The 16301-nt window shown below is 40.7% G+C and overlaps 1 protein-coding gene across 5 annotated transcripts in view; it reads left to right on the top strand.

Moving 5' to 3' along the window:
- Positions 1-16011, top strand: part of dlg5a (discs large MAGUK scaffold protein 5a) — a 59376-nt gene extending 43365 nt beyond the window's left edge. Inside the window, exons 16-34 of one of the 5 annotated variants that reach the window (XM_088916822.1) lie at positions 994-1974; positions 2343-2472; positions 3980-4124; positions 4648-4769; positions 5084-5173; positions 5622-5790; positions 6290-6367; positions 7325-7487; positions 7582-7715; positions 8223-8387; positions 8704-8887; positions 9688-9836; positions 10279-10449; positions 10811-11007; positions 11356-11499; positions 11926-12053; positions 12387-12496; positions 14213-14322; positions 14449-16011. In XM_088916822.1, coding sequence (XP_088772948.1) covers positions 994-1974; positions 2343-2472; positions 3980-4124; positions 4648-4769; positions 5084-5173; positions 5622-5790; positions 6290-6367; positions 7325-7487; positions 7582-7715; positions 8223-8387; positions 8704-8887; positions 9688-9836; positions 10279-10449; positions 10811-11007; positions 11356-11499; positions 11926-12053; positions 12387-12496; positions 14213-14322; positions 14449-14552 — 3474 coding nt within the window. In that variant the 3' untranslated portion in view covers positions 14553-16011. Of the gene's footprint in view, positions 1-993; positions 1975-2342; positions 2473-3979; positions 4125-4647; positions 4770-5080; positions 5174-5621; positions 5791-6289; positions 6368-7324; positions 7488-7581; positions 7716-8222; positions 8388-8703; positions 8888-9687; positions 9837-10278; positions 10450-10810; positions 11008-11355; positions 11500-11925; positions 12054-12386; positions 12497-14212; positions 14323-14448 lie in introns of all 5 variants that reach the window. The other 4 variants (XM_088916823.1, XM_088916821.1, XM_088916826.1 and 1 more) reach the window with 4 other exon arrangements.
- The last annotated feature ends 290 nt before the right edge of the window (positions 16012-16301 follow it).

Genomic DNA, 16301 nt, shown 5'->3' with positions numbered 1-16301 from the left:
GCATCTTCCTCAAGTCCAAAAATAACTCAGTACCCACCCATCTGAATCCCAAGTTCCTCATGTCATTGTCATTGTCATTGAAACACAGATCAGAGATATCACACAAGCCCATGCCTAGACCATGAATTGCAGAGGCAAATCAGACAAGGGTGGAGAGCACAAATCAGTAATGGATAATATTGGAGAATGTTGCACAGGCCAGTAAGACAGAATGAACACATTAAGACAGAATACACTGTATTGAATACAATTTTACGGCAGTGAGCTGATGTCCGTTTTCCTTCTTCCTCATGTTTGGTCGGCTGATAACCTTCACCTGGGATTCTGGAATCAGGTGAGTCAAGCTTTGTTGTTGTGCTTGCCTGTTTGCGAGCGGTTTATATTTGGAATTTACATTACAGTAAGTCCATGTGGAAGGCACCTCTGTACATCAAGGAGTCATGGTAAAAGACTTGGGAAATTCACCATCTATACAGTTTCATTCATTAATGTAACATCATTTCCTGATATGTTGTTTCTCCTGACCTCTTTGTTGGTGATGGTGGTTTTTATTGTATTGGACTTTCCCCCAGGAGATAATCAAGTTTGAATTGAAAAATAGAACATGACTTCATTTCACACATGTAGTGAAGCAGTGGGAACATGGTTAGTCCACTTCAGGGAAACGTGAAGTATCTATATTTACTATATAGATAACATTTTAAATATTTAAATGTTTCAACAAACTTGGAAAATAAGATGGAAGTAATGATCCATGAGAAAATGGTATGTATTTCGGCCAACATCTATGCACATTAGTAATTAGTAATTAGTAATGCATCCTATGAGCAATCATTACATTTAGTAATGATTGCTCATAGGATAAAGGAAGAGTAAATTTCATGTCTGCTTAATGTCTGCCATCTTTTTAATCCTACTTTATTAGTCGGGAAGATGTTTTGTCTTTAAGAAATGCTTTTTGTAAGCTTGACCATTTCAGTTTTTTTTATCTAGTTCTTCCCACAGAGTTCCTCTGGGCAGAACATATTTGAAAACCTAAGAGACTCGGAGAAAACCTCCAATTGCAGGGTTCACTCATCTGAGCTGCATGTGCGGAATAGCAGAAACTTGAAACATAACAGCTCAACCCAAACGGACATTTTCAACCCAGAGGGTGTGGAAGGGAAGAAGGACCGGAGTGACTCGGAGGACGGCTCTTTTTGCAGTCAGAAACCGTTTTCCACGGGCTCTCTGCACACGGGCTCTCAGCGGACTGTGGAGCACAGCCCGGGGCCCTTCGGTGCCGACATCTTCCCAGACCGCTGCTTTGGGATGGTCAACTTGGAGAAACGTGGATTCACCTTTGACCCCACGGCTGCCGAGTGCATTATGATGGAGACCACGTTGGAGAAGGGGCTTCGCCCAAAGCACAGCGGCGGCACCTGGCCAAAAATGATGGTTGATGTCTCGGCCTCGGAAAACGCCCAACTCTCCATATTTAAGACGCCAAAACCGAGGAAATCTATATTTGACACCGACACTTTTAAAAGGCCAGAGGCCCCGTCAGGCGTGAACTACTTGTCTCCCGCCCAGCTGCCAGCACATTCCCCGCAGGCTTCGAAGGTGGAGGTGACGCAGACACCACCGACTCCCCCCACTCGGAGCGACTCCTTCAAGTTCAAACACAAGCAGCAGACGAGCTCCGCCTCGGACTCCACCATCACCACGGGGTCGCCAGCCGCGAGCCCTGCACAGTCCCCCGTCACCCTGGGGACGAAAGCAGAAGCTGTCCTGGAGGGCCGTGACCGGAATGGCAATCATTACTTCGTGGAGAGCACAGCGGAAGGCAAGGCCCTGACTTCCAGGAAGTCCTGTGACGACGATGTTGGTCGGCAGAGGGCTGAGGAGCCTGAGGTGAAGAGACCCAGGCCAAAATCAGCCCCTGCACTGAGGCATAAAATGACCCCTTTGCCTGTTCCTGTCCCAACACTCCAGGTAATCCACAACCGAGCTGGACGCGATAGTTATACTGTCATATTCTGAGAATTTATATAATACTATCTTGTCATTTCCTGTAACAACCGCGTCAATCTGCACATCCTTTATGGAGGGGGCAACAATATATAATATAAATGTTTGCTCGCCTGGGGAGCATCAGTTGCCACCAACAGCAATGCCAGTCCAGGAACAGTTTTTAAACTATGATGATTAACTACGTGTTCATCAAGGAGAAGTGTTGGTTTGGTACTGTTTGTATTTGTAGATTTTGGAAATGCGTGATTGTGTTTTCCTCTATTATGCATTTCGTGTTACATGTAACCATTTAAGGGAGTTCTAAAATGAGCTCTTGTGTGTTTGGAAAGGTGCAGAGTTATTCCAGTGAAGAACCGCAGTCTCCTGATCCCCATGAACTGGTGCGATACTCCCCAAAACGCTCACATAGGCACAGTGTGGGATTTGTGCCAGTTGTCTACAATGGGGCAATGGCAGCAAGTGAGTTACATGTTAAAAATGTAATCGAACTTAATTCTTGGTACAAAGCATTCTTTCATGTATTTCTGATGGAAGACATTGGAACTTTCACCACAAAAAAGTTAACTCTAAAATACTGTGTTCTACCATGATTTGCTTTTGATTATTATTCACATCCCACTTGTTTCCCAATCAGAGTACTGCAAAAGATAAAAATGTCTCCCTGTCATATATGTATGCGTTTAAATCCACATGGAGTTACTAAAGAAGATCATTAAATGCAAAGGGACCTGTCCTATTTCATGTGTAATGCAGATTTCTGTCCATGTTAAGTGCAAGCTTTGGAGTGCCATGGGTGTCTGTTTACAGAACCAAGACTTCTGGTTGCTTATACTATACCGACACATCTGCTGGCTCCTGTTTTTTTTTTTTCAGTCTTCCTGCAAAATTAAGCAATATGATCACTTAAGCAGCGCCTAATTCTAATTGTTTCTTAAACTGAATGTTTTGCTTAAATGTATAGTTAACATCACAAGTATTGTCTCATTGAAGAACTCATCAAAACCCATTTTCTAAAGGCTTCCCCTCTCATCTAATAAAAAGACAGGCATAAGTCTCAACTGTATGAGCCTGACCTACTTGTGCTGCACTAGAGAGTTACCTACTGCTAAATATTTAATGCTACCGCTAGAACCTGGTATTTCTGGAAGGAGAGAAATGACTTATCTCATGGTGACAACTTGGATTGTCATATTGTGAATCAGCCTCTGGGCTATGGTTTTACCTTTCTGTTGTTGGAAAGGGAATATGAAAGGAGTCCATACCTGGAATTTATTGCCTGATGCGCCATCACTGCACTGGCGATATGATGTAATCTTTTAGGTTCTCCCACACTGTTTTCATCTATTGCTGAAACTGGCTTCAGCCGTCATGGCACACGTTTCAGGGCTTGACAACATGACCGTGTTTCTCTGCATGTCGCCTGCTGTCACATCTCACCACCTTGCCACCTGATTGCATGTAGATTTACCTGTCTACTGAAATGTAGAGATAGCGCAGCAAATTAAGCTTAAACAGATGATGGGCATGTGGGAAAGGTGAATGTTCCACTTAGCAGGAAATCTTGAGGTGAAGAACATTAGATTATCATGGCCAATACCTTGATTTCTAAAGGCACTGTTGAGTCATCAGTGTGGAGCAGTCCTTGTCCTATGCAGCAGACCTCTTGAATTAGATCTCTGCATACCGTAAATCTTCAAATTCATTGTCCACATGGAACTTGCATTGTGATTTATTGGATTCTTTTTTTTCCCCAATGTGAAGATGGCAATTCCAGGTGCTTTTAATGACTCAGAATCATTGCGCCCAGTGTTTGTTTCAGTATTACCGTCTGAGGCTGAGGGTAGAAGTAGCGCTCTGGTTGGTGGGAGGTGATGTGAAGTTATATGTAAGATTTCATTCTGGATTTGTATTCGAATGTGTTATGAGCACATGGCTTGTAAGGTCTTATCGTTTCATCTTTATGCAGACTCCACACACAGAGGTTTGGCACCCTGCCCAGCAGTGACTGCTGTCATGAGAAATCCAATTTACACAGCCTGGAGTCACCGTGTTCATACTAATAACTGCCCTTCTGTCGCCAGCCAAATCTGCCATCAGCATTCACATCCCAGGTACTCAGGGTGCTCAAACTCTCTCAAGACAGCCCTGTTGCTCATGTGTCATTCTTCAAGGCTAGCAGCCTCAGACTGTTTTTTTTGGGGGGGTGGGGGGCTTTATTCCTGCTCATTATTTTTTTTCTGAAAGGTTGAACAGTCAGTTTTTTAAACATCAGTTTTCTTCTCCAGCTAAATTTCAACAATAACTATTATATTGCATCTCTTACTGTATTTCTCATTTTATTTTGGCCTTCATTTATGTGCGTCATTATTTCAAGACTTGCATGCCAAAGGTTTCAGTGCTTTGGACACTCCCCCATGAAGACCAAGTTAAATAGTGAAGGTGGTATGAAAGCTACTTCCAGCTCATGTGAGCTTGCAACATTTCTCAAGTGAATCTTTTTATTTCTGTTAATAGTAGAGAAGCACAGGGCTTAAACAGCTGCTATAAGTACTGTAAAATCCATTGTCTGGTAGTTTAAACTCCTTGTGAAATGTATGAGTAAAGGATTCTATCTTTATTTTGTGTGAAATCTAGTCCACAACATCAAGGTCGTCTGAGCTTGGACCTTGGCCACAAACGCACCAGCGACGTACCCGAGTCCTCTCGTAGTCGAACGCCACATGGAACTAACTCCCTGCCGTCAAGTGCTCGATTAGGTCAGTGGAGCAATTTTACTGTCTCGCTGAAGTTGCTGAAATTCACTCGCATTTTGCCTTTTGTTTTTATTCTGAAAGGGACTTTATAAAATTTAAGACTTAAACGCAACCACTTCTTGTTGCTGCTGTTTTGTTTCTTGAGTCAAAGTTGTTGCTTGTGTGTCTGTTGTACTGAATGTTTTCTGCTGTCCCTTGTGAGAGGGCTATACTGTAACCTGAAGGTAGTGCGGTTTATGAATTTCATTTTTAACAGTCTGTCAGAAGCAAAAATTAAAACATTTTGTCTCCCCCATCCCAACTTTTGACAAAAGTAGGTTCATCCAGCACTTTACAGTACAGGACTGAGCGGATTAAAATACCTTCCACTCCACGATATCCTCGCTCCATGCTCGGTTCTGACAGAGGTACGTGTCTGAAGCGGCTAATTGAAATTGGCAGACTCGTTTAGTGATTGTGCACCTGTTCAGTGGTATGAAAGAAGAATGAGTACCACAGTGTGCATTATGAGGGGAATGGTACATCTTTGTCATTCATGGTATTTTTAAGTTTTTCTTATGGACTTTGAATATTTCTTTACTCAGTTGGGAAAATGACTAAGCCAAGCATCTAGTTAGAGCATTTCTTTGTTACTAAAAAAAACACAAATACAATGGAAGTCACAGTTTGCAATTAAATAGTGAAAAAAACCTTTTTTAATTGAATAGGGAGTATAAGGTACTTTCTACAAGTGTTTTGTTACCTTTTAATAGTGCAGGTTTAAGTGGGCCCACTTGTGTCCTGCCTCTGGAGGAAGTATATGAATAGGATCATTTAAAGTTTTTGTAGTAAACCCGTCCCATGCGGTTTTTCCAGGGTCACTCTCCCACTCCGAATGCAGCAGTCCCAGCCTGATCACTCCTCCTCAGTCTCCACTCAATCTGGAGACTTCCTCCTTCGCCAGCAGCCAGTCTCAGAGCTCCATTGCCACCCTGCCCAGAATATCCGTGAGCCCTGTTCCGATGGGGGAGCGCAGGAAGGACAGGTAGGAATGCATTTGCCTGCAGGGTTGATGATAACCTCATTTAAGATGTTGCCATGTTTTGCCTGTTTTCTCAACATCAGTGAAGAAAGCTGGGGAATTTATTTTAATATTCAGCATTGTTTTAGCTCACATCAAATCTAGATGTTTTAAACTGAGATATTTACCATCATAAGCCACACTATTTTCTTCACATTACACACTACTGTATTAGTTTTAAATAATTGCCCTACATTGAGCAAGTGTGCAGCTTATTTTGGGGTAAGTATGTGTTTAAATACCAAAAATGTAGAGCTTGTATTCTTCTAACAAGGTGCTGCTCGACTCAGCTGAGTTCTTATTCCTTGTACAGCACTGTGGAACAGTGCCCTGACGGGGCAGTTTGATTTCAATGAAAAGTTGTCTTTTGTTTTTCTTGCACCCTTTTTCTCTCTAGTTCTGCTCGTTCTATGCTTAGACTCTCGATTTCATTCCCTTTTCTTCACTCTTCCGAATCTTTCAGATATCTGTTCCGTAACAGATCCTTTCTGAGAATCCCTGTGGCTCCTAGGCCAAGGTTCTCATCCTTAAGAAGCTTGAGGTTTGTTCTTTGCAAGTCGCATGAAGGGCATGTCCCAGAAAAGACTACAGATTGTTTAGGAAGGGGGCAGTTTGTGAAGTAAAATGGCCAGTGCTGTTACTGGTAGGCTTATGTACTCTTATGTATATTTCTCAGTGGATAACAATGAATTTGATCAACCAGATGAAAATGTGCATGCGAATTCTTTGTTGCATGAGTGTCCCTGAAGATCCAGACTGATGCAGATTAGATGAGATCTTACTCCCAAGACTATCTTGAAATATTTACTAGGCCCAGCAGCAGTTAGGAAAAAATGGCTTTGTGTTCTTGTTTTTTATGATTAAAGTTTAAATCCATTCAATTCTGCTTCAGAGAACTTTACACAAGTTTTAAAGGTGTTTTAGGGGAAATTTGGGACATGCCCTTTTGTTTCAGATGTCCCCCTTTTTTATTCAATTCCAAAAACGTTTAACACCTTTTAATTTCCTTTGTTTAAGTAGCCTGTAGGTTTTTGTCTTTTTCTTGAATTTGCCTCCTGTGAACAGGCCTTGTTTACAGTGATCTGCGGGGGGTGTTACTTGTTTTGGTGCTGTTGGGGTGGGTGGCATGGATCTCTTGAATGACTGCATGTTGCATCAATTACTGTAGCTGAAATGAATGTTCCCCCTTTAAAGATCCCATCTGTATAGACAGAGCAACAGAAGGTTGGTGCTCGTATGAAAAATTCATCTAAACGTTTGGACCGTCTTAAACCTCTGTTTTCCGTATTTTTTTTGTTTGCATATTTTATTTGATCAGGTTCGGATTTATTCAAAAACATTAAAAAGAGTCTTTAATAATAACTGCGCCACTCTTTCGTGACCTGTATACTTGCATGGAAATTTGCATTTACGTGTGTATGTTGGACTGTGTACACTGAGTATGAAGTGCGGGTGTACCCTGGAGCAAAAGTCCATTTTGTGGTCTTGCTTCCCCAAGGCCTTACCTGGAGGAGCCGCGGAATGTGGTTGTGCACAAAGGCGCGGAGCCTCTTGGGATCTCCATCGTGAGCGGGGAGAACGGGGGCATTTTCGTGTCTAAGGTGACGGGAGGAAGCATCGCCCACCAGGCAGGGCTGGAGTACGGGGATCAGCTGCTGGAGGTATTTTTTTTTTCCATTTGACAGTTTTCAGAGCCGTGCTGAAGGATTTTAGAGCCGTACTATTTCCTGTAACCTTGTTTTTGTTGCCCCACAGTACAATGGGATTAACCTCAGAAACGCCACAGAGCAGCAGGCGCGATTGATCATCGGGCAGCAGTGCGATACCATCACCATCTTGGCACAGTACAACCCTCACATGTACCAGCTGGGCAACCATTCACGGTCAAGGTTACTGATATATCGTATACTTCTACAGCTTTTTAATACACCGCGCATGTTGGGATTTTTCAAAGGCCGCATTCAAAAACAATTGTTGATTATCTGCTGTCAAAGCTTTCAGGGCTTGAAACTGTTTTATTGCACTCTTTCGCTCATTTATTGCCTGTGTACAGTGCTTTATGAAATCATAGGCTTTGGGGGTCTTTATATCTCTCTCCCCCGTGAAGGGCGGTGTGCTAGGTAGTGTGAGAAGATAGCTAGAATGCTGTAAAGCAGCAGCTAGGATGAACTGGGTGAGGTGCCATTGAACTCCGGAGACAGTTAAAGATGATAAGAAAAATTACTTCAGTGATTTTCTACAGCTCGGCAGTTAGTAGTGCATGATGTTGGCATTGGTTAAAATCACTCTCTGAGACTGTTTGGTATATTTAAAAGCCTGAGATTGTCACAGTGGTGTAACTAAAGTAAGCTGGGTTATTTTCAATGCTGATTGGTCCTTTCTCAATTCCTTGACAGTTCTCGGCTAGAGCCAATAGGTAATCAGTCCAATCCCCAAGGCAGTGGCACCACAACCCCCGACAATCATTCCACCATTGACACTCTGAGTGAACAGGATGAAGGCACCATGACCCCTCCATCGAAGCAAACCACCCCCACCACCAGCCCTCGAAACTCCTTCAGGTCAGCCGCTGCGCTTTCAACGAGCTTACTTTGTGTCTGGAGGTGTTCAGAACAGTATTCTATACGATTCTACACAGTTAAATTAAAGTTTACCCACTAAGTGACTTTGATTTTTAAAATTAGTTTTAAAATTGGACAACCCATCACATTCCTTTAACAAGGTTTATACTTCTGTCATTTTTTTTTCATATGATCTTATTTGTGGTTTGGAAATGGCTTCCAGGTTTACAGCAAATTCTAGAAGTACGTTTCATCTTTTGAACACCTGTGAAGTTAGTTATTTCGAGACCTGGACTCTTTGGGCTGTCTGCTGCAGGATGCCAGTTGACGCTTCGAAGCAAATTCCGGAACCGCGCACTGTCACCATCAAGAAATCCCAGGTGGAGCTGGGGATCCAGATCTGCGGGGGGAACTTGTACGGCATCTTTGTGGAGAGCCTGGAGGATGATAGTCCTGCAAAGAGTACTGGTGGGCTGATGCTGGGAGACATGATTCTGGAGGTAATAGGGGGGGAGGATGTTTTTCTAAGATCATGGCCATTTGTGGCGGACGTTTTCTTTCCCCTTCTCCCATCTAAATACCTTTTTTTTTTCTCCTATGATTATTTTAAGTGTCTCCCTTGACTCGCTGCCTGCCAGCGTACTGTTCGATTTTGCATTGTGGTAATATCCCCGGGACAGCTATCATAAACCATGGTTTTTGTAAAGTGATAGAGTCCATTTGGCTAGAAAGAAAATCAATATGAAACCTCCTACAGAAGTGCTGTGGATAAGCATTTGTTTTTAATATCTGCATTTAATTTGTATCTACTGTAGGAAACAAAACCTTTTAATTGTAAATATTTATGCTTTGAATGCAGGCTGAATTATCTCCTCTCTTTGTTTTGTGGTTTTTTTACAGCCTTTATGCTAACTTCATGGTTTCAGATTAAATGCTTTTTAAATATCGCAAAACAAATGAGTATAACTCATAATATTTTACAAGGGTTTTAATGGAGATCTGAAGCTGAGTACGCCCTGGAGATTGGAGCTGTTACTGATAATATTCCTGGGATCTCATACTTAACCGTTGTTATTTTTCATCGCTATTGTGAAGGGTTATACATGTTGGAAGTGGAAAACGTCCAGTGCACGGAGTCTATCATTTTAGGACTTGCATAATTCAATTGATACCCTTTGAAAAAGTTTATAACTGTGATCTGTTTAGATTCAGATAAATTCCAAATTATTATGGTAAGAGTCAATTGTTTTCCATTCACTTCGGAATGGTGCAGTTTGTTCTTGTTTTAATTCCCCAACAGTACAATTCATTCCAGATGAAGAATAAAACTGCGGAAGAGGCCTACCTTGAACTGTTGAAGCCTGCAGACTCGGTCACGCTGAAAGTGCAGTACCGAATCGACGAGTTCAATAGGATCAGAGAGATGGCTGGAGATGGATTCTACATCAGGTAGACACCTCCATTTACAGAGAACTCCTGGAATAAGAGCAGCAGGAATGATTTTTTCTGTCAATTTAAGTTAAACAGTGGTGCACATTCAGGTCGTGGGGTACTACTATTAAGAATAATATTATTACTATTGAGTGTTGAATTTCTTTCAGAAAAGCCGTTATTTCTCATTTGGTCACATTCCCAGTAGAGAATCAGTGAGAGTTTCATTGATTGGCCCAAAACAGTAAAAGCTGTAATAAGTCATTTTAAATATTGTGCTATTTGCACTCCAGCTGAAGCAGTCACTTTTGCCAGAATCAGCTTGTCATTCTTCTGGTGCCATAATCCACATCTGTTAGAAATTAATATATTTCCTTCTCAGAAGTATTCTGCTTTTGCAGCTGGACAGTTCTGCGTGAAGGCAGGGTGAAGAGAATAAACCTGGTGGTTTTGCTTGCAGGGCACTTTACGATCGAGTGGCTGAGATGGAACAAGATTTAAGTTTTAAAAAGGATGACATTCTTTATGTGGATGACACTCTACCAAAGGGCAATTTTGGCTACTGGATGGCCTGGCAACTTGACGAAAATGCTCAAAAGCTTGAAAGAGGGCAAATTCCAAGTAAATACATGTGAGTCTAATTTATTAAAGTAATTGTAAAATTAATTTAGCTTTTGTTTTGTATTCATTGTTCCTTTAGCCTTATAAGGTAGAAGAGGAGTCAAGCCATTGTTAGAATTTGTGGCTTTGGAATTCTGTCTGAATTTTTTCACAACGTTGCAGTGTCTGTAGTGAATTTGTGTCGGTTCCTTATTTAGCCTCAGTCCTCTCATGTGTGGGCCTCTCACTCATTGCTCTCTTCCTCAGATGCTTTTCTTTCAAAGCCATGAAGTAACACATTCTAGACTTCTTGTTGAAGTGTCTGTGCAACCCGTGGAGCTTTTCTCTTGATGAGCTTTGACCACGTTGTCTCTGTACTTCTCCCTGCGCAGGATGGACCAGGAGTTCTACCGGAGGCACAGCATGTCGGAAATGAAAGACGACAGCGGCTCCAGCAGGACGCTGTCGGCAGCAGCTCGGAGATCCTTCTTTCGCCGCAAGCACAAACACAAGCGCAGCGGTTCCAAAGACGGGAAGGACTTGTTAGCCCTCGATGCCATTAGCACAGACTCGATCCCTTTCTTGGAGGGTGAGTGTTCTTAATTGAATTGGTAATGTTGCACTTCAGTTAACAAGGCACGCGTGCAGTTCTTTCTCAAACAAGACCCAGGAGTAAAGGACTATTACTCGACATGCACGGAGGTGTTGCAGAAAATCATAGGCACTCGGTGAAAAATAACACGGTGGTGGATGGTAATGAGCTAAAGGGCTTTGGTCCCTTGGTGGCTTGTACTTCCATGTTGAGCAGACAATGTTAGTTCACATCCTGTTGGAGATTGTGATTACTCTTCTGGCTTGTTTCCTTTGTTGACGAGATGTCATATTAATGCAACCCATAAAGCGCAGACATTTGTATAAGGGCTTTGTATGTTATCAGATTGCGTAAGTCTGGCCTATCAGAGGGTGCAGAAGGTTGAGTGCACATCTCCCAGACCAGTGCTTATCCTGGGGCCGCTGGTAGATGCAGTGAAGGACATGCTGGTGAAAGAGTCTCCAGGGAAGTTTTGCCGATGCCTGCTTGGTGAGTGGTTAAATATAAATCTTCCCTTGTTGCGGTTTTGGTTGTTGTGTAGCTACTCTTTCTCTACGAGTCATTTCTGAAGATGCTAAAAGCTACTTTCTAGTGAAAATTGTATACCTGTATACCTATACCTCTTGTATACCTGTTTTTTTTTCTTTTTGATCTCATCTTACATTTATGAGAAAATAAGACCTGCTTTTTTTCAGTTCTCCTTCATTATTGTCCAGACATGTTGCAAAAAGCTAAAATCCTGAATCACATAACATGTGAATGGCATGGAATGTTTCACAAACTTCTTCATCTGATGGACATAGTAGTTTACTGTGAAATTAAATTAAAGTGAAATTGCTGCTGGTAAAGATCTCACTCAATAAATATTTATTGATCTCCATTTTACATTAACTTTTTTTGTTCTTATCATTTTAGAAGTGATGAAAGCTTCTCAACAAGCAATAGAACGTGGTGTGAAAGATTGCCTGTTCATTGACTATAAGAGACGCAGTGGACATTTTGATGTGACAACTGTTGCCTCCATAAAGGAAATAACAGATAAGGTAGATAACCGTTCTGGTAATACGTTAAAAGTATGTTAGGTGCAAAGTATAAAAGGAAAGTTTCTGAAAGCAGAATTCACCTAGCTTTCGAATTAATTTAAAGGAATGTGTTGTTGTTGTTCTTTTATAGTTCAACTTCAGTAAATCTTTGAAAATTAAAGACTTGAAATACTCTGCAGTCCATCCATTTTAAGGTTCTGTTTTGGAGGGTGGCATTCTGTGTTGCTGTTAGTAAGATCATGAGGTGTGTTGAAATGACGTTTTCCTGTGTTCTTTCATTCATTTCTCATGGGGGAAAACAGCTGGAAATGTTACCATTTTGTTCTTTCATAGGATTGTCACTGTTTGCTTGACATTGCTCCTCACGCCATTGAAAGGCTTCACAGCGTTCACATTTACCCAATCGTCATTTTCATTCGCTACAAAAACGCAAAGCAGATAAAGTAAGTAGCCATATATTTTTACAAAAAACATTTGTTAGTGGGAATTTTGTAGCTTATTAATAGGAGTTTTCTTGATTAGAATAACCTTGGTACCGTGGTTCCCCTTAAAGTAATTTCTATGAAAGGAGTCTTTTATTAAGGGGGTAATCATCAAGATTTCTAATGCACTCATATCCATCAGTGCCAGACTGTGTTGTTCTTTGACCTTTCATTAGTTTTTATTTTTTTATTTTAAAAATGTGTTCCCTGCTGTAGACTTAGAGTTTGAGGGTCTAGATGTTGTGGAGTAATGTATAGCAGTAGGAATTATTTCAGAGCTTCATTTAAGTGATGTATGTAATGCATGTAATTGCTTGTGTAACAGCAAGTGTTGATCTTGTCTCGCAGAAGGGAAAATACAGGTGACGTCCAGTCCATGGTGAATAACTAGGCAATGTGAATGTTTCAGCCACTAAAGTGTTTATATCGATCTATATGTTATTTCACCTACTGTATCAGATGGAGAAAAAATCCTCATTGCAGCAGTCTTAACTGCATAATGCACAATTTACAGCACACTCCACTACTCTCTCTGTCAAGAAACTTAATATTTTGGGGGCACATGATTTAATTCTGGTTCGACTTCTTTATGTATTAATATAAAAACATTAAATATGCAAATTAAACATAAAACCAGCATCCATGGGAATAAGTTCTTTGTAAAGTTGCTATCATTTGTGGAGATATCTGACTATAAAGATTGTTCCTTGACTGTAGTGAATACTGTGTTCTTACAGCATTGTGATGAATTAATGAATTAATGATAATTTTCCAGGCACTTCTTCAGCTCTTCACCCACTCCTACCCCCTTGCCTTGTTCTTTCCAGACCTCATAGTGACAGCTTCTATTTAAAAAGCCAGTCTGTATGGGAAGAATATTCAGGACGCTTTGCTCCATCTTTTCTCCTCTCGAGAACAATATCCATAAAAATGAAATTGTAATTAAAATTCCCATGACCTCTTTGGGCTGTTGCAGGATAATTGTGATTAACTGAAGGTAGATGCTAGAACAGATCTCTTATGTCTGAGGTTTCAATGAGGGGGGCTGGATTACTGCCATTAATTGGGACCCACTGCTTTGCTGCAGCTGTACGTGTTGATGTGTCCGTGTTTTGCCCAGGGAATGTTTCCAGGACTAAGCCGGGCTCATCCTCGTCAGCGGAGCGCCAGCTGTCCTGGCGACTTGAATATCACTGCTCCCTTTTAAGTGTGAGGATGAGCTGTGAAGTGCCCGTCCCCTGTATTTTTTTGAACATTTTCCTGTTCCTTGTCACCGTTTCATAACATTCCCATATTATGATACTTTAACCTCTGTGCTGAGAAAGTGCAGGCAGAGTCAACCGCTGGCATGTGGAGCTTCTGTGCTCTCTAGGCTTTGGTGATTTTCCAGTGGATTCTGACAGCCCACAGCTGTAGTTCTTAACAGCCTCCATGTCCTCCACACATCCATTCTTTACAGTTGCCCGCTTCAGAGTGCTGAAAATTGGTGTGTTTTTATTTTAAACAGACGGGAGTATAGCCTAGTATGGCAGCCACCCCTCCCCTGCGCTTAATAATGACAGAACAGAGTTTTACTGCTTCTGTTTGTCAGAAGCTGATCACTTACAGGAACTGATTTAGCAAAAGTTCCCGTCTGTGGAAAATGTTTTTTAAACTATATACTTTCTTCTGTCTTAGGGAACAGAAGGATCCAGTATTTCTGCGGGATAAAGTTTCTCAAAAACATTCCAAGGAACAGTTTGAGGTTGCACAGAAAACAGAGCAGGAGTACAGCAAATTCTTTACAGGTGGGTTTTTTTCCCCCAAATTGTACGGTTATAATTATGTACAAGGCACTACAACAACTAATTACTCTAATTACTTATTAACCTTATTCGTATCGTAGTTTTTAACGTTGATCTTAATTTTTTTAGGTATTGTCCAGGGAGGCAGCTTGGCTTACATTTGCACTCAGATCATGACCATTGTTGATCAAGAACAAAATAAAGTCCTGTGGATTCCAGCTGGACCTCTCTAGATATTCCAACCAGACGTCAATGCTTGTATTCTTGGTCTGTGCGGCTGCATGAAAACTTTAAAGATAAATCAATGAAGGGGGTACAATACACTGAACTCTGTTTAAATAGCAAGTAATTCACTTCTGTCTGCATCTTGTGTCTAAAACTGGTATAACCTGTAACACGGAAGCTTAACAGCTACACTTCACTGTGGGAATAGGATTGGTACAGCACTGATTGCTATTTTTTTTCTGTAAGAAAAGTTTAACATTAGTGATGCTGCGATTTAAAAAAAACACTCGTTTACAATTGTTTTCTGAGTATTGTTATTTAATGTTTACTTGAATGTTTTTTCTCTTTTTTTCTGATGAAGCAACCTCTCTTGACAGGGGTGAAGTTGTTGCATGTGAATGAACAGTGTACTGGCTATGTGGAAGTGCCTTGGACATTGACTGAACATTTAGTAGCAGGGTGACCATGTGGCTGGGCTCACCTCTGGCGTAAATTAGAACTTTTCAGTGCACTCCTGTACAGGACAGACCACTGTGTGTTTTATAAATCCTTTGTCTGTCAAATGTTTTTCCCTTACAGATCTAATATTTAAACTCCATAATATATCTGATCTTAATGTGTAATAAACTAAAAACTAGGCATTGAGCCTAGTAGTGTGTAGCATTTGGTAGTGAGCTCTTAGAAACGTATAGCATGTTTTTTGTCACTTTTAAATGTATCTATTTAAAAATGTCATCCTGGTGCAATTTTGCAGGGTAATTCTTAAGCTTGTTTTTGTTTAATCTGTATTAGTGTCTTTAGATTTATTTAAAAGGGTTTTTTAATTCAAATACGAGGCACAGATAAATGGTCATTCATTCAGTCTTCAATGCAATGCTTTTGTTTTTTATCTTTTATGTAAGTTGTGCCAAACTCCAGTATGTCAGCTTTGTTTTGCTTTTGTTTTGCACTTGTAAATCTGTGTAACCTTAACACAGTTGCATTTAGAATTTCTGTAATTTTTGTATCATATTTTAGGTACTATAGTTATCCTGTGCAAACAAGTCTACATTCAAGTATATCACAATGACTGTTCCTAACATTTCATTCACTGGCCGGCACGCAGTCTTTTATTCTTAGAGTAACTTCAGAAAGAAGAACACAGTGTGTGTTCTCCAAAAAGGGATGTTTTCTTGCACAGATTTTCAAAGAAAAATTGGTCCTGAACTTTGACTGTTGGGTTACAAATGAGAAATTTTGTAATTAAATTTAATGTCAGAGGTATTTTGCTGGATTGTTAGCATAAGACTTTTCATGTGAGAGAGAACGTTTTTATAGGCACGGTCAGATTTAGACTAAAGGTCAAGCGGCTGAAACAGACAGGTACTGTTCTGATTGGGATTTTCTTTATTAAAGTATATGATTTGTATCAAATGTTAAGAAATTGATTAATATGAGAATAAAAGTAATTTTTTCTGTACCTTAAAATCTGATGCTGATGTTTGGGTCTTGGTATTGTGGTTTCTGAGGCTATGAGCCATAGACGAAAACATTTCTCTACATCGGCATCCTAGTCACAGGGGAGAAAACGGGAGAACAATTGGATTTTGAAGTAATAAAGATTTAGGATACCTGATCAAGGTCTTGTGTAACACTGCATTCTGGATAAATGAGTTGTGTTATATGACTGTGCTTTGTTCCACATATGTACACAGTTTAATTTTGTGAAGGTGCAAATAAATTAAGCTTCCAACAATGGATTTGCAGAATATGTATAG

This window comes from Atractosteus spatula, chromosome 5, assembly GCF_055471065.1.
Source record: "Atractosteus spatula isolate fAtrSpa1 chromosome 5, fAtrSpa1.hap1, whole genome shotgun sequence".
Taxonomy (NCBI): Eukaryota; Metazoa; Chordata; class Actinopteri; order Semionotiformes; family Lepisosteidae; genus Atractosteus; species Atractosteus spatula.
The sequence above is the reverse complement of the archived record's forward strand: the minus strand, read 5'-3'. Positions and strand labels throughout refer to the sequence as shown.